The sequence below is a fragment of the Physella acuta genome, unplaced genomic scaffold (genome assembly GCF_028476545.2).
Source record: "Physella acuta isolate Inbredline_101_S28 unplaced genomic scaffold, ASM2847654v3 ptg001894l, whole genome shotgun sequence".
Taxonomy (NCBI): domain Eukaryota; kingdom Metazoa; phylum Mollusca; class Gastropoda; family Physidae; genus Physella; species Physella acuta.
This window is the reverse complement of record NW_026733399.1, coordinates 117,496-136,957: the sequence shown is the minus strand read 5'-3', so window position 1 is coordinate 136,957 and position 19,462 is coordinate 117,496. Positions and strand designations below refer to the sequence as shown.

The 19,462-nt window shown below is 37.2% G+C and overlaps 1 protein-coding gene across 1 annotated transcript; it reads right to left on the bottom strand.

The window, feature by feature from the left end:
- Positions 1-8,157: 8,157 nt before the first annotated feature.
- LOC131931123 (uncharacterized) lies at positions 8,158-17,433 on the bottom strand. The gene is made up of 8 exons (XM_059287830.1): positions 17,405-17,433; positions 16,415-16,645; positions 15,175-15,677; positions 14,114-14,694; positions 13,799-14,057; positions 11,369-11,488; positions 10,499-10,584; positions 8,158-9,134 (listed from the first exon to the last, which is right to left on the bottom strand). Exons 2-8 carry the CDS (start codon positions 16,585-16,587, stop codon positions 8,916-8,918), a joined length of 1,941 nt encoding a protein of 646 aa, XP_059143813.1. The 5' UTR covers positions 16,588-16,645; positions 17,405-17,433; the 3' UTR covers positions 8,158-8,915.
- Positions 17,434-19,462: the final 2,029 nt, after the last annotated feature.

The following is a 19,462-nucleotide window of genomic DNA, read 5'->3' as shown; positions in this document are numbered from 1 at the left end:
TAACATGTTTTCTAAAGTAAGTAAAACAAATACAGTTTGAACAGCAGTGTAATTTATAGTTGTTTTGGTGTTGTTGTTTTTTAGCGCAATTTCCATACGGACAATTGCGATTATTAACTCGTCATTTCTGGTGATGGATGGATGTGTGTCCGCAGGTTTAAGTCGTATCTCCTCCTCAACGAAGCAATATCGAGGACTAGTTCCAAACGCAAATATGTTAAGCAAGTTCCGAGGATGATTGTGGGCCAAAACAATTCCCGGAATTCCTTCCTGGATTTCCCGGAAAAGCCAAAAAAACCTCGAAAAAATGCATTTGTTGGCCCATATCTCGGCAACCAGACCACTTAGCGACTTGAAACATTTACCAACCGATTCCTGCTATAATTTAGAACAATATTGCCGTAGAAAGTTTTCAAAAATATCCTTTCGTTCGGTCACAAAAAATTAATTAAGGAAATTGCGTTTAAATTGTCATTAGACTTTTTATTAACTTGGTTCATTCATTTATCAGTAGTGGCAAATTGTAAACACGAATTATCTTCACGTCAAGTTGTATAGCATCACTTGATTAGCACAATTTTTGTTAGCCGATGAATCATGAATAATTTATAAACATATGTTAGTAGTTGTAGTAGCTTACGAATACATTTCATACATCAATCGAGCAAATGAAATAGTAACACAAAAAACGTGTATTGATTAGCAGTATTGTAACATTGTAAAAGCTGTACGTACGTTCATATATTTTATACTGAAGAATGTACGGTGAGTATATATTTACATTTTAGATTATTACTAATGACTGACCTGTCGCGTACGAATACAAAGACATTGCCTTTTGTGAATGTACGTATTACTGTTAAACTTTGAACTCCGGTCATTTTACGAATAAGCAGAGGCGTAGTGACCCTTCCCGGCGCCCGGGGACAAACTTTCGATTTGCACCCCCCCCCCCCTCCCCCTCAAGAATTCGATTTGCACCCTCCCGCTCAAACTTTCGATTTGAACCCCCCTCAACCTTTCAATTTATTTTTCCAACCCATTTTGGCGCCCCCTAAGGTCGGCGCCCGGGGACATATGTCCCCCCCCCCCCCCCCGCTACGTCTCTGTGAATAAGTTACTATTTTTTTTTTAAACTTATTTATGTTACAAGTTTAATTCACCGTGTTAAGGTTTGTTACCACTACATTAAAAATGTGTAATGTGTTCCTTGATAGAATGTCCTAAGGGCGAATTGAAATTATGGCCGTGTTAACGGGAAATAGACCCTTACTTAAACATAAACTTAAACTGTAGACTAATCCTAGACCTGCAATAATTTTATCCGTGGTGAATAAAGATGATAAGCAAAAAACAGCAACAAAATTATGCATATCTTTGTATTTATTTTCTAGAAAATTAGGCTTAAAAAATCGCCATATAATAATCGTTATAGTAATACTAGATAATGTATAAACTTAACACTATTTGTAATTAAACACAAGCTTTTTCAGTGTAAAATGTATACTTCAACCATTAAATGAAACAAATATAATCATCATTTGTAATAGTCCTTTAATGCACTGAGGATATTAAAATAAAACAAATGTTTTCTATAATAAAAGCGTTGGTCGCTAAAATTAAAATATATAATACGAGATCTCATGACCGGTAATTGGTTTATTATTATATTTATAAGGAGACTGTCAAACGTGGTCAAAATTCAGCCCTCAGAGCGTAGGGCCTACATCAGTGGCGGAACTAGCAATAAAATGGCCACCCCGCAAAAAAATTGTTAGGCCCCCCCATATATATACTAGCTGCATCCCGTGCTCCGCCACGGTAAATCTTTTTTTTTTAAATGTACCAACTTTGGAACAGAACAAAACAAACAAAAACACAACACAAACAAAATACAACCACAACCACAACACAACCACAACACAACCACAACACAACCACAACCACAACACAACCTCAACACAACCAAAACACAGCCACAATACAACCACAACCATAACACAACCACAACCACAACCACAACACAACCACAAAAACAAAACAAAATTGAGAGATCATAGACTAATTAGAAAATAATATAAATAATCTTAACATTTTCTAATTTACTTATGAACCTTAACATATAATAATCAATGTGGAAGTAATAAAAAAATTAACACGTTTTCCCAGGCGTCTGTGCACAGACTGAGAGCCTTTCCATTATTCTCAAAAAGTCTAATTTCACCATCTGTTTTCACAACACCGAAAAACAAAAGCAAAATCAAAAAAATAATGATTTTGAGAAATGATAGACTAATTAGAAAATAATAATAAATAATATAAATAATCTTAAACTTTTTCTTTTTTAATTATGAACCTTAACATATAATAATCAATGCGATAGTAATAAAAAAAAAAGATTAACTTAAATTATTGATGAGTTAAATATATTTTCAAATTACCTTCCTTGCAAAAATTACCACAAAAAAAAGTTGAATTAATTAGTTTTTTCGACCTACTTTTATGAAAATGTATCCTTTTTTTCTAGGAATATAAACTAAAATGATATTTGACATTGATCTTTTTAATATGTTTTAGCAATGTGCGAGTATTTAATATTTTCTTTACGTTATGCAAAAAAGTAAAAACGGTGGCAATTATAAAATAGCTCTATGCCGTTATATAAACAAACCCTACTCTATCACTTATAATAAGACTCTGCGATGCACTGAATAGCACTGCATAGTGCGTAGTTTACTTTTATGGTTCCAAAAGCTATAGCGATGACAGAAGGAAGGAAGGACTGACACACGCTCAGCCCGCTTATATTATACTAGCTGCATCCCGTGCTCCGCCACGGTAAATCATTTTTAAGTGTACCAACTTGGGAACAGAACAAAACTAAACACAACACAAACGAACGCAAAAAAAAAAAACGAAAAAACAAACATAACACTCATAACATAAACACAATTTAAATGCAATCATACAGGCATATTGCTCACAGTCTAGCCCGTAGCGCCAAATCGCGCCCTTTCCGAGCGCCGCCGGACGCGTCTGACACAGTGAATGACTATAAAACAGAGGCGTAGCGACTCTTTCCGGCGCCCGGGGAAAAACTTACGATTTGCACCCCCCCCCCCCCCTTCACTTTCGATTTGCACAACTTTTGATTTGAAATTCCCCCCGCTCAATCTGTTGATTTGCATCCCCCTCAAACTTTCGATTTGCATCCTCCCACCGCCCTCAAACTTTCGATTTCCACCACCCCCTGCACCCCCCCCCCCCCGCAAATTTTTTCCAACCCACTTTGGCGCCCCCTTAGGTCGGCAACCGGGGACATTTGTCCCCCCCCCCCTCTCTACGCCTCTCCTATAAAACCCCCAGCAGTATTTAAAATATCCGTGTTTTACCTACCATATTATATCACTTATCAATTCACGCATTTTTTTTCCCCAGTACTTTAAATTTTAAAAATTTACAATAGAGTTTCATAACTAAAACCAATGCGCACCAAATGAACGTGATGACGCGTCTATAATAGTGCTTAATAGTTGATAAAAAAGTATAAGTAGTAAGCATTACATTCAGTGAATAAAATAAATAAAAGATAGCCTTTTATCAATCAATGCTACTTATAATATTCCAACAATAATGTACTCTTACACGTCTGCATAATTTGCATTCACATTTTGCTAATTATATTATTCCAACAATTATTCCGTCTTGCAGATTTTGCATTCACATTTTTAGCGTGAGTTCAATTTATTTTTAAAATACCTCCCTTGGCAAAATTACTAAACAGTTTAATTAGATTTTTCTAACCTACAGTTATTATGTTATTAAAATGTATCCACTTTTTCTAGGAATATTAACAAAAACTATATTTGACATTGATCCTTTTAATATGTTTTAGCAATGTGCGTGTATTTAATATTCTCTTTACGTTATGCAAAATTGTACAAACAGTGGAAATTATAAAATAGCTCTATGCCGCTATATAAACAAACCCTACTCTATTACTTATAATAAGACACTGCGGTGCACTGAAAAGCACAGCATGGAGCGATTGTTTACTTTTATGGTTCCAAAAGCTATAGCGATGACAGAAGGAAGGAAGGAAGGAAGGAAGGAAGGAAGGAAGGAAGGAAGGAAGGACTGACACACGCTCAGCCCGCTTATATTATATACTAGCTGCATCCCGTGCTCCGCCACGGAAAATCTTTTTTTAAATGTACCAACAGAACAAAACTAAACACAACACAAACGAACGCAAAAAAAAAAAAAAAAAAAAAAAAAACGAAAAAACAAACACAACACTCATAACTTAAATCTTTTTTAAATGTACCAACTTGGGAACAGAACAAAACTAAAGACAACACAAACGAACGCAAAAAAAAAACAACGAAAAAACAAACACAACACTCATAACATAAACACAATTTAAATGAAATCATACAGGCATTTTGCTCACAGTCTAGCCCGTAGCGCCAAAATCGCGCCCTTTCCGGTGATTTGCACCCCCCTCAAACTTTCGATTTGCACCCCTTCCCCCCCCCCCCCCCCCCCGCCCTAAAACTTTCGATTTCCACCCCCCCCCCCCCTCGCAAATTTTTTCCAACCCACTTTGGCGCCCCCTAAGGTCGGCACCCGGGGACATATGCCCCCCCCCCCCCCCTCGCTACGCCTCTCCTATAAAACCCGAAAGATAGAATAATAATTAGAAAACAGTATAAATAATAGGCAGTATTTAAAATATCCGTGTTTTACCTACAATATTTCACTTTATCCATTCACGCATTTTTTTCCAGTACTTTAAATTAAAAAAAATTACAATAGAGTTTCATAACTAAAACCATTGCGCACCTAATGAACGTGATGACGCGTCTATAATAGAGCTGAATAGTTGATTAAAAATTATAAGTAATAAACAGTAGGGCCTACATTCAGTGAATAAAATAAATAAAAGATTGCCTTTTATCAATCCATGCTAATTATAATTTTCTAACAATAATTTCCTCTTACACATCCGAATAATTTGCATTCACAATTTGCTAATTATATTATTGCAACACTAATTCCTTCTATGACGAACGTATATTTGCATTTACATTTTTTATTAGCGTGAGTTTAATGTATTTTTAAATTACCTCCTTTGTCAAAATTAGAAAAGAGTTAAATTAATTTGATTTTTCTACCGTACTGTTATTATCTTATTAAAATGTATCCACTTTTTCTGGGAACCTAAACGAAAATGATATTTGACATTAATCTTTTTAATACGTTTTAGCAGTTTGCGTGTATTTAATATTTTCTTGACGTTATGCGAAAGAGTAAAAACCGTGGCAATTATAAAATAGCTCTATGCCGCTATATAAACAAACCCTACTCTAATACTTATAATAAGACACTGCGGTGCACTGAAAAGCACAGCATGGTGCGAATGTTTACTTTTATGGTTCCAAAATCTATAGCGATGACGGAAGGAAGGAAGGACTGACACACTACCAGCAGCGTTATATTATAGACTAGCTGCATCCCGTGCTCCGCCACGGTAAATCTTTTTTAAATGTACCAACTGGGGAACAGAACAAAACTAAACACAACACAAACGAACGAAAAAAAAACACAAAAGAAAAACCAAACACAACACTCATAACATAAACACAATTTAAATGCAATCATAAAGGCATATTGCTCACAGTCTATCCCGTAGCGCCAAATCGCACCCTTTCCGATGATTTGCACCCCCCTCAAACTTTCGATTTGCACCCCTGTCCCCCCCCCCCCGTCCTAAAACTTTCGATTTCCACCCACCCCTCGCAAATTTTTTCCAACCCAGTTTGGCGCCCCCTAAGGTCGGCACCCGGGGACATATGCCCCCCCCCCCTCGCTACGCCTCTCCTATAAAACCCGAAAGATAGAATAATAATTAGAAAACAGTATAAATAATAGGCAGTATTTAAAATATCCGTGTTTTACCTACAATATTTCACTTTATCCATTCACGCATTTTTTTCCAGTACTTTAAATTTTAAAAAATTACAATAGAGTTTCATAACTAAAACCATTGCGCACCTAATGAACGTGATGACGCGTCTATAATAGAGCTGAATAGTTGATTAAAAATTATAAGTAATAAACAGTAGGGCCTACATTCAGTGAATAAAATAAATAAAAGATTGCCTTTTATCAATCCATGCTAATTATAATTTTCTAACAATAATTTCCTCTTACACATCCGAATAATTTGCATTCACATTTTGCTAATTATATTATTGCAACACTAATTCCTTCTATGACGAACGTATATTTGCATTTACATTTTTTATTAGCGCGAGTTTAATGTATTTTTAAATTACCTCCTTTGTCAAAATTAGAAAAGAGTTAAATTAATTTGATCTTTCTACCGTACTGTTATTATCTTATTAAAATGTATCCACTTTTTCTGGGAACCTAAACGAAAATGATATTTGACATTAATCTTTTTAATACGTTTTAGCAGTTTGCGTGTATTTAATATTTTCTTGACGTTATGCGAAAGAGTAAAAACCGTGGCAATTATAAAATAGCTCTATGCCGCTATATAAACAAACCCTGCTCTAATACTTATAATAAGACACTGCGGTGCACTGAAAAGCACAGCATGGTGCGAATGTTTACTTTTATGGTTCCAAAATCTATAGCGATGACGGAAGGAAGGAAGGACTGACACACTACCAGCAGCGTTATATTATAGATATATATATATATATATATATATATATATATATATATATATATATATATATATATATATATATATATATATATACGAACAGAGCATAGGATACTCATTGCTGGCCTGTTCGGGTTTTGAAAAATGGTGTCTTTTTTTCAATTAAAACAAATTACTACATCATGTCATGTGTGTAAATGTATTCGTGTCTAATGAGGATATCAATTTTATTTTATCTGCTATGGGTGTACTTAACATCGCCTTGGCCAAGTGAATATAAGCATGAAATCTTTGTAGAAGTAATGGTGTCTCGTGTTATGATTATTTTTATGTTTTTTATTTTATTTATATTATTAATTTTAAATACATTTCCTTTTTAAACAAGGTCACTCTTTAGTAAGTATTTTATGAAAAAAAATATTTAGTAAGAGAAGTAATTGCTTTTTAATTTGTTTAGTACAAATCTATTAAAAGGAGCTTATGAGCACCCTAATTTGACTATTTAAAAAAGGGAAATAAATCATGGAAGTGGTTTGAACGTTTGCTTATCTTTGTTAAGTTTAAATGTAGAAGAGAAAGGACTCGGCTTTCACAGTGGTTTAAAAAGAAAGGGAAAAAGAATAAACAAGAGCGTGGGGTGGTGTCTATAGAATAAAGATAATCCAACCGCAGCTATAGTGATCGTTTTACAAAACAAACATCAAGTCAAAAATTGCAAGAAAATTAGATTTTTTAAAACTAATAAAAACTATTAGGGTTGGCCGTGGGCCCCTAAATGGCGTGACCCCCCCCCCCCCCCCCCGCATTGCGGGGTCTGGCGGCACCGTAGTTCCGCTCCTGGCTTACATAGAGGCTAACGGCTAATTTTCCCATATGCTTCAACTTCAAAGAACTGTAGGCCTATTTGTTGAGTAGAACTGTAAAATAAAAAGTTGTAAGTTGAACGAGAAAAATTTGCTGTCACGTTTCTGCATTGAACTCATAAACACAATTCATACTCATGCGTAGCAGTGAGGTAGTGAAAAGATATTAGCAGTTGGTTGTTACCGGTAAAGAAATCTAATTATCTAGAGTAGCCGATACAACAACGTAATTAGAGGCTTTATTAATGTAATTAGAAACTACAACAGCGTAATTGGCATAAAGCTATAATTCGATATAATAAAGCTTGTCATTAACACATTTTTATCGGTTCCTTCAACGCCATACTAACTAAATAATCTAAAAGTTGATTTAGTAATTTACGATTATGTTTCAAAACTGTATCCTTATTATGTTATATATCTTAGGCACTATTGGGAAAAGATGAATAACAAACTTGTATTACGATATAACATTTCTGATTCTTTAAAAAGTGTACTTAAAATCACAAGATATATACATGCTGATGGAACCTCTGTATTTATAAATAGACATGATATGGTTTATTCTAAGCCCCCCCCCCCCCCCCCTTGTGTGGATATCAACAAAAGGTCCTCAGAAATTCCCGATTATTATTTGTTCCGTGATCGTCTTAACTCAGCATTACTCCCCTTTTCAGATAATTCCTTACAGTAGTTCAGTCAATACGTCTAAGGATTGAACGGCCTTATTAAACTTTTCAAATAAATTTACTATTAAAATTCTTTGTTAATGAGTAAATGTAATCAAAATGTCAGAACTAATTTTGAATTGTTGTTTTTAATTTAAGGAAGAAACACAAGTACGGGTTTGGGTAACAATAGAATTTTGGCGCCATAACAGAACAATAAGTTGTGTTAATATAACAGATATGGTTATTTAAGAAAAATAATCACGGGGCAGTTAGCCAAGCGATAATACGGGTCAGACGACATTGATTTTGTAACGATTTAAATAGGTGGCTAAATGATATCTCAGCTCTGATGGGCTATGATAGGTTATGATAGGTTATGATGTTTATGATAGTATTGATAGCTATGATAGGTTATGAAATTTATGATAAGTTATGATAAAGTAAAGTTTCCCTTTCTATGGGGCAAGTGAAGTAGAGTTCACTTGTTTCTGTGACCTCGGCATATGAAGAGATAGTGTGGTCAGCACTATGCCCAGCCGCCGTTACTCTCCCTAACGTGAGTTAGGTACCCATCAGAGTTGGGCGGACTCAGGGAAGGTCTACTGACTTGAACCCGGATTCGAACTCGGGTTAGCAGTCCAGCTCTCCACCGCTAGACCACTCCGTCCCACAAGTTATGATAAGCTACATGACAAAATACACAGTGGACAGATCATCAATCCTGAAGCCAACGGTCCCATCCAGAAAGTTGTGCCAATGCGCCTCCTTCAACAGGATGAAACGCCCGGGGGTCAAGCACTGGGCCAGAGGTATGGGCAAGCCGAAAAACACGGGGGCTGGTGCGTGGAAGTAGACGTTCATTGGGTCGTAGAACATCACGTGAGACTTGTTTCCCTGCAGGTCCTGTGGGCAGGGTGTGTGGGGGGGGGTGAGTTTCGTGAGTATTTTGATGGAAGTAAAGTGAGGATTAGAGTATGTGGGTGATGGTGGTTTATGTGTGGACAATAGTGGGGGGTGATGGTGGTTTATGTGTAGAGAATAGTGGGGGGTGATGGTGGTTTATGTGTGGAGAATAGTGGGGGGTGATGGTGGTTTATGTATGGAGAATAGTGGGGGTGATGGTGGTTTATGTGTGGAGAATAGTGGGGGGTGATGGTGGTTTATGTGTGGAGAATAGTGGGGGGGTGATGGTGGTTTATGTGTGGAGAATAGTGTGGGGGTGATGGTGGTTTATGTGTGGAGAATAGTGGGGGGTGATGGTGGTTTATGTGTTTAGAATAGTGGGGGTGATGGTGGTTTATGTGTGGAGAATAGTGGGGGGTGATGGTGGTTTATGTGTGGAGAATAGTGGGGGGGGGGGTGATGGTGTTTTATGAGTGGAGAATAGTGGGGGGTGATGGTGGTTTATGTGTGGAGAATAGTGGGGGTGATGGTGGTTTATGTATGGAGAATAGTGGGGGGTGATGGTGGTTTATGTGTGGAGAATAGTGGGGGGTGATGGTGGTTTATGTGTGGAGAATAGTGGGGGGTGATGGTGGTTTATGTGTGGAGAATAGTGGGGGGTGATGGTGGTTTATGTGTGGAGAATAGTGGGGGGTGATGGTGGTTTATGTGTGGAGAATAGTGTGGGGGTGATGTTGGTCTATGTGTGGAGAATAGTGGGGGGGTGATGGTGGTCTATGTGTGGAGAATAGGGGGGGGGGTGATAGTGGTTTATGTATGGGTTAAAGTGTGTGGGTGATGGTGGTCTGCGTGAGGGTTATAGTGTGGGGGATGTTGGTCCATGTACGGATTATAGTGTGGGTGATGTTGGTCTATGTGAGGGTTATAGTGTGGGGGATGGTGGTCTATGTGAGGTTTATAGAGTGTGGAGGATGTTGATCCATCTAAGTGTGTTATAGAGTGTGTGTCATGGTGATCCATATAATGACTATAAAGTATAAATAATACGGTATTTGTGTGAATACAAGAGTACTTGTTATGAGTATTGATGAATAAACCACGTGTCTAAATGTGTGATATGGGTACGTATATATTAACTATGTCTGTAAATGTGTGAAATGAGATCTAAAGACAAGGCAACAAAAGAGATTATCTACCACTAAAGACAAGACAACGAAAGAGATTATGTACTCTAAAAGCAAGACAACAAAACAGATTATCTACCACTAAAACAAGAAAACAAAAGAGATTATCTACCACTAAAAACAAAACAACTAAAGAGATTATCTACCACTAAAATCAAGACAACAAAAGAGATTATCTACCATGACTTCCACTCCGAGCCTAAAGGGATGAAAATACGGCCCAACAATCTCCAACAGGATACTGGCCGAACTTCGAAAAAATGCAACTGGAGTAGAAAATAGCAAATCAATTAAGCAAGTTTATAATATTATAAATGCTAGTATAACGTTTAGTGGTTCACGTGACTTCTTAAGTATGTACACAGGTATAAAAGTTCATCATGAAGGTATGCCTAAACAAGCAGAAGTTGGATATAATGAGAATAGAAATTATTCGTCAAAAATATAATCGTTTGTGTTAGGACTAGGTACTGTTAGAGAGGACGTGTTGGGGTTGTTGTTTGGGATAAGGTCATGTTTGACATGAGTTATGGCAGCTTATAAGTTGTTAAAATTACACCCCTTTTGAGAGAAGCTTTGATAACTGTGATAACTTTTTTTACACAGGTAAAGGATGCACTGTATTGTATTACAAGTTTGTCAATACAATGTCTGTACTTTGAAAGACCGGCTGTCCTGTTTAACAAGGATACAAGAAATTACCCACTTTCCGCGTCAATAACACCCCCGGACAATTCCACCCCGGAGCTAATCCCCATCCACCCCCTTCTTGACAATTACTCTCTGTCCGGTTAGGGTTAGGTTAGGACTAGTGTTAGAGTCAGAGTTAGGGTTAGATGTAGGTAGAGTTGGTGTTAGGATTGATGATGGGGTTAGGATTAGCTATGGGGGAATGCCCGGGGGTAATTGACGAAGGGGGGGGGTAATGTCCTATATATATATATATATATATATATATATATATATATATATATATATATATATATATATATATATATATATATATATATATATATGGCTAGATATGGGCGTGATTAAATCGATGCTTACAGTCAAACTCTGAAGGTACGTCTAAAAGAGTCGGCGCTAGTTTGGAGACGCCTAACATGAACCTAAACATCAGGAACTCCGGGATTTTCTGACTGGCCGAAAGGTACCGTGCGCCTCTCTCTGAAAATATATGCAACGATTGTGTTACTAGAAGCCATAGAAGCACCACCGAAACAGTGGTTTAGAAAATTGTTCATTCTACTTTTTAAAAAATAGCTATTTGTTAAAGAAAATATTTGTAATAGCAAATTCGGGCTTTATTTGCAAATATTTTGTGCAATGTTCCTTAGTTTACACACCAATATGGATATGTATGCCTGACACAACATATGGAAAGCTGGGTATGTTACTAACCACATTATCCGTTTACATACGGAAGCCAAAGATACAGATAAACTCCCTTCCTTTTTCGCCCCATTGACCGTCTCGTTTGAAAAGCAACTACTTTTTATTTTAATATGTACAAGATTTTAGATGTCAATTACTGAACAATGTTTCTATACAACTTTACCTCTCTACAATGAAATTTAAAAAGAAATAACTTTTGCATTTTTACAACGATTGCCGTTTTCTTTTAAAATTTAGATTATTTTGGATATTGTCCATAAAAACCCCGCCACTAATGCAAAATGTGCAATCAGTGTACAGTTAAGACCCGCCACTTTTTGCCAGTTCCAAAATAAATCACGGATGCAACCTTGACCTATTTCAGATGTCAGGAAATTTAAATATTTAAACGCACGCCATAAAGAAACCTCATTATCCGCCTCTAGAGTTAGGGTTTGGGTTAGGGAAAGGGTTTCACATCATTTTTTTAATAATCTTTTTTTTTAGTTTGGTTGCCGGGTTTAACTTTTTGGATGTTATCTTATTATTGGATATTATTTTGGATAACGCTTATCTGGTTAATTTTTTTTTCTTTTCGCCTCAGACGTGTAATTTACAGCGTCAGTTTACCTTGCATGTTCGCTTTAGTATTAGTTTACATCAGGGGTCTCCAAACTTTTCAGTCCGAGGGCCGCATTAACTATCAAATTTCAGTTCCAGGGCCAATTTCTTCCAGGCATGTCTTTGATTTTTCTGGGCAAAGTTCCTCAGCCAGCACCAACAAACGTTTTTCCGTGGACAAAAAAATCTCCGCGGGCCGGATGAGAGGACCTCGCGGGCCGCATCCGGCCCGCGGGCCGTAGTTTGGAGACCCCTGGTTTACATCATCGGCTTGTGAGGACTGATACAGATTTACAATAGTAATATTTCTTTCTTACTTGTAGCCTACTTTCATTCATTTAAGATGGTTTACTTATACATAGATCTAATACAAAACGTCTAAATATAAAGAAAAATTCTTTGGATAATATACATTATTTTTTTTTCTTTAAGATCTTCACGTGTGGAAAAGACTGAAGTGACTGCTTAAAAAATAAGCCAATATATAGAAGTATAAAGTTGTTATCGCGATATGCGCTAGTCTTAAGGGAGACGCGAAAAAAACTAATAGAAATGCGCAATGTAAAAGCGTCGAGGTGTAAGTAAATACTATATTTTTCAATAATTAATATAATAATGTATTAAAGCATTGTTTCATCAAATTAGACAAGCTGCAAATTGAAAAACAGTTGATTGCCTAACATCAATTTTAGTTACTTCCCATATTCATAAATGATAGTAAACAAGGGAAACAGCTTTTCAAAGTCTTAATAAACATATATTATATCAATAATAGCAAAATAAAAATGTTAAATTTTCATTTTTTTATTTAATATAAATACTAATTCGTATTGATTGACATAGATGTTTGTGTCAAGTTTTATGTTTCTTAAATTTTAGAATTACAATAAGACTTAAACTTAAAATAAAACCCTTTAGGTTTATTATTAATTTAATTTAATTTAATTTGTAATAGCTCAGAAAGTATTATTTGATTAACTAGCTTGTCACAGGAATTTCACCTTTTTACAAATTATGCCACTTTAATGTTACGAAAAACAAACCATTCTATGCTGGAAGGGAGTACAGGTTATGAAAACCCGTGAGAAAATAACAACACCCCGTCCAACTCCCCACATTCTCCGCCTAAATAATAGAAAAGATGTAGGCCTATAGTTTTTTTTTGTGACAAACTAATAGCTTCTATCGTTCATAATGCTTGGGTATGTCTAGTATGGTCCCAGAACACAAAAATGGAATTGAGACAAGGGACGAGATTTTAGGTATTAAAAGGAAGGCCATATATTAAAATATTTTGAAACCGCTGATCAAAATAAGGAATTCGAAGATACATCCTAAAAAAAAATATATCAAGTCGATTGTAGAATTTTGTCTTCACACAAAAATTAGGTTACAGGCTGTATAGTCTCTTTATAATTCCAAATTTTTTTTATTTTTAAATTTTAGTAAGCTACCAAAGAAATGATTGACACATAGACTTACTGCACATCTCCTTGTGTCTCCTGAAGTCGGCCAGCTGACATGTTTTATTACAATAATACGTGACTTTACATCGTGAGCAGGTCTTGAGATTAATTGACCTGTTCTTGCAATGTTCACATATTTTCTGCTCGGCTCCGGGGTTTGTTTTCTGACGTCTGCCGTACAAGGTTTCTTCTTCACTCTCAGCGTCAGAGTCACTGTCAGAGTCAGTGACTCCCTTGAAACCAGTTCCAGCCCAGAAGACTCCACTTGGCTGCCACTACTAGCCACATTACTAGCCACATTGCTAGCCACACCGCTAGCCACTCCACTAGCCACACTGCTAGCCACACCACCAGCCACAGCCACACCACTAGCCACACCACTAGCCACAGCCACACCGCTAGCCACACCACTAGCCACACCACTAGCCACACCACTAGCCACAGCCACACCGCTAGCCACACCACTAGCCACACCACTAGCCACACCACTAGCCACACCACTAGCCACACCGCTAGCCACACCGCTAGCCACACCGCTAGCCACACCGCTAGCCACACCGCTAGCCACACCGTTAGCCACACCGCTAGCCACACCGCTAGCCACACCGTTAGCCACACCGCTAGCCACACCGCTAGCCACACCGCTAGCCACACCGCTAGCCACACCGCTAGCCACACCGCTAGCCACACCGCTAGCCACACCGCTAGCCACACCGCTAGCCACACCGCTAGCCACACCGCTAGCCACACCGCTAGCCACACCGTTAGCCACACCGCTAGCCACACCGCTAGCCACACCGCTAGCCACACCGCTAGCCACACCGCTAGCCACACCGCTAGCCACACCGCTAGCCACACCACTAGCCACACCACTATCCACACCGTTAGCCTGTACACCTGTTTCAGGTTCACCTGTAGAAATTATTAAGAATTGCAACAATGTTTAGTACTAATGAATAACATTGAATTCTCTCGAAACCAAGTGCACAAGGTAGGTAACTGTTCTTTTATTTTTCTGTGACCCGGGGATATAAGCGGATAATGTTAAATAAAGTAGTAGTAAAGTTCCGTTTTAGAACCTGGCGGTCCATTGGGCAAGTGAAGTAGAGTTCACCTGTTTATGTGACCTCGGTATATGAAGGGATAGTGTACTCAGCACTATTCCCAACCGCCTTTACTTTCCCTAACGTGAGTTAGGTAAACTTTAGAGCTGGGTGGACTCAGGGATGTTTTACTGATTTGAACCCGGTTTTGAACTCAAGACTTTCTGGTTAGCAGTCTAGCTAGGCCACGCCGTACCATTATACTATATAAATTAATAATATACTTAAATTCATAATACAATAGAATGTAACCTGTCATTTTAAAGTCATTTCCATTTGTAAAACTTACCTTTGTTGACTTTGCTTTGTGGATCAGGATTAGTATTAGTATTAGGATTATCCAATGTTTTTGAACTTTCAGCTTTTTGAACTCTAACGCTAGTCTTGATGTATTTCGACTTTGTCGAGCCTTGTGTTTTTTCCTCTTTGAGTGCCTTGGGTTTGAACCACGACTCTCCAAACGTTGCACCAGAGTTAGTACCCGAGTCACACTTTGCTGCACCACCAAACTTGCCACTTTTGGTGCAGCTCTGGACGAAATTTGCATCCCTATCAGCTTTCTTCTCTTTCATCGTTAAGTCTGAGACGTCTTTATCCAGTGTAATCACCTCTTCATCGACCTCATCAAACTTGAGATTCCCTTCATCATCCAACACTTTGGCCTTGATGCGTACGCTATGTGCTTTCTTTGAGTCTTCATGGGCATACAGGATGCCTTTTTTCAGTCCAATGACAGTACACATGTGAGCGTGGTCGAGTTCATCTTGGACACAGCACTCCATTGAGCAATACCTAGCAGATATAGTAATCTATTTAAACTATTTGTGTGCTTATAGTGTGGTCATAAAGTATGAGAAAATCAAAACAATATAGAGTTATTCTCTTCAACTACGATACAAGACTACATTAAAATATATATATATATATATATAAAATATAAAACATAATACATAATACAACTGAATAAAGAGAAGGACGTTTTGGAATGATATTAAACGGGTTAGACACTCGAAGGAGCGTTTAAAATATTTTTAAATAATTGTGTAGTTTTATATAAACGTATCTTCTTCTTCTGCGTTCTTAATTATAGTGTTGGAAGGGATCCCCTCCAGCACAATTAAGGATTACGTGTCAACTGGTTATGCGCCATTGAGGCCATTGACTCCGATTTCAGCCTGCTTTTCTTTTTGAATTTGCTTCCATAGCCTTTGTCCAAGAACAAACTACGAGGCAGCAGTTGTTTGATCTAGGAGTTGTCTCTCCTAGAAGAGCTGCTGTCCCCAGTTGTCGAGCCTCGTCTACCCGAGGGTTTGAACTCGAGGCTTTTCGCCAACCCCGACAATACAACTAAACAAAGAGAACGATGTTTTGGAATATTAAATGGGTAAAACACTCAAATGAGTGTTTAAATATTTTGAAATACGTGTGTAGTTTTATATAAACATGTATTATCTTCTTCTTCCACATTTTTAATTGTAAAGATGGAAGGGATTCTCTCCAATAAAATCAAGTGCCACAACTCTACTCACTCAAACTCCAGACACCTGTCGCAGACCACACATTGCACCAGCGTGCTCTTCCTACACCTCATGCACCTGTGCTGCTCTTTGTACCTGCTCACGTCCTCAAGGCACCTGATCTTCGCCTGATTTGTTACGTCATCCATCTCTCCTAGACCAGCTGCACAACTAGATTTTGGCATGAAAAACAAACCGTGATGGAAGAAGGGTGAATGACGATTTCATCTCAGACACTACCTACTGGGTAAGAGCGACTCATCTAAGTACAAGTTTGATTACAAAAACCTTGGCGAATATTAAAGAGGGAGAAATTATTTAAATTTACTTGAGTCGATTTGACGGTGTGGTCGATAGGTAGAGCGTTCGACTTCTAATCCGGAAGTCTTGAGTTCGAATCCCGGGCTCGAGTCCGTATGATTTCCATGAGCCCACAAAGGGAAAGTAAAGGCAGCTGGGCAAAATACTGAGCACAATATTCCTTGATACACCGGGGGTCACTGGAGCAGATGAACTCTACTTCACCTGCCCCACGATCCTTCGTAAGGTTTGAAAGGTACTTTACTTACCTGCCTGGGTCGACTGGGCTTAATTCAGCTATGATATCGGAGAGTTGACGAAACTAATTGAGATCCTATGCAAGTCTAGACATAATTTATGTAACATTTCTGAGACTTCAGATTGCTTTTTAAAATCACGTTAGAATAAATTATAATTTTGTAGGCCTACTAAACATCTTTGTCCACTAAATATTTAAAAATAAATGGCTGCACTTTACAATTATGTTAAACTAATAAGTATATGTTTTTTAATCGCATATCTCTGTCTAAATTTAAAATCTATATTTGCTTAAACGTTATTAAAATCTAAAAATAATTAGAAAATATTAAAATCTAAAACTGTAAGGCGTTTTTTTTTTAAATTATAAATTTAAAACATCTAAAACTCTTTACCTTCAAACTTAGCTCGAAAAAAAAACCCCAGTAAATAAAATCACCTCACCTTCCTATTCAACTGTATGTATGTAGGCCTAGCTGTAATGACGAAAAACCATTCAAAGAAATCATGCAAAGAAACGAAACAATTTCCCAGAATGACAACACACTAGCACACCAACATCAGATCTATATTTATACTGCACGTCACTTGTGTTTTACTTCTCGAGAATAACGAAACCGTTTCATCTTTTCCAGGAACTGTCCAGGTTTGCGCGACACAGCGTTACGTAACTAACCTATATTTGTCTTCTTAAAGCTTATATAGTGCACTAAATATTGATTAATAGTTAACTAGCCATTTCATGGAATTTATAAATAGCTGTATTGATCTGTATAGTTTGTGCAGTTAACGGTCTTAAGGCCTTTCTAGGTTATGTGTTATGTAACGTCAACATTTAATCTTACACATCCACGGGCGTTTGCTTAACCGCACCCCCCCCCCCCCCCCCACATCCAGCTGAAGAACAATAAACCATGTTTATATATACAAGTATATATTTATATAAATATATATTTAGATATTTTTATGCAGATAGATCTTTTCGTATTATGTATATTAATATTATACATATGTATATGTCTATACATACCTGTAAACTTAACTGGAGAAATCTATTTGTGGCTTTTATCACCCTCCTCCCCCACCCACCCCCAGTGGTAAAACCGGCTTGCACCCATGCTTACTGTCACTAGACATAATACACATATCCTTATTATGTAGCTCACGTGTATTTCGCCAAGATTGTGTCACATTTTAAAAAATCCCTAATCGATTATTGTATCGATTAGTAGTGTTTCTGTGAAACAGAAAACAAAACTGTCAGGTTTGACTTCTATTAATCAGCTAGTTACCTGCCTTTGATAAAGGTAATTATCATTTCGTGCTGTAACCTTAATATACTTTTCTATGGTTTCGGATAAACCCGTTCTCAGAAATGTACTTTCAGAATAGAAATTTCGAATGACTGGAAACAAAAATGATAAGCCATGGATTATCACCATCTCAGCATCAATAATAGAAAGGAACACAGTGGAAATAGAAACATGGGCAGACCTAGACAATTCTCGAGTAGTAAAGTTGCAAGTGAAGCAAGGTCCCAATTTGACGATAGCCGCCCAATATCAAAATTGTGGGAAAATTCATTAAAAAGAATAATAAAGGGCTGTAACAAGAATAATATAACTTAGTTAAGACGATAGTTATTGCCCCTTTTAAAAATTAGAAACTAAGTTGTGAGATTTCTTTACAAGTTACAGTGATGACCACATGACCTTACAATATTTTTTTACCCAGATGCCAAATGTCCAGTTTGATTTGATCAGTCGCTAACATAAGCCTAGTACAGGGGTCGGCAACCTTTTGAAGCGGAAGAGCCAAAAGTTACAATTTTCAAAATTTCCCTGGTTTTAAAGAGCCACTAGCATTTTTTTTTCAAATATTTTTTTTTATTAAGATCATTAGTATTTGTTCAAGGAGCTGGAGAGCCCCATCTTGATATCAAAAGAGCCGCATGCAGCTCATGAGCCGCAGGTTGCCGACCCCTGGCCTAGTAGAGTGACATGTCAGACCAATCTCCAGGGTTTGTGTATAATAATAAAACTAAAACCCAAAACTATTTTTTATATGGTGTCCGAGTCCAGATGTCAGTGCCAAATATTTGCGATTTTTTTCAAACATGGCCAAAAAAGTGTTTATAGTTGTAATATAAAAGAACTCTGAATCCCTTACGGTTTCAAAAAAAAAAAAGAAAATTACAATAAGTTAGCACAGCAATTTAAATAAAATGCATTGGAGGGCGGGGGGGGGGGGGGAGAGAGAATGTGTAAGCTATAGTTTTTTATAGGTTAATCTGGAATTGTGTTTGGCCAAACCATCATCCATGCACTGTCATCAATACAACAATATTACATACATTACATACTCGTGCATGACCTTACTTTGTTGTAACCTCTATAGACATTGCATTTTATTTTTATTTATAAACTGAACACACATGCTTTCAACACAATTTTATTTTTGTTTTGAAAAATCAAACATGATAAAATCAATGATTTGGACCAT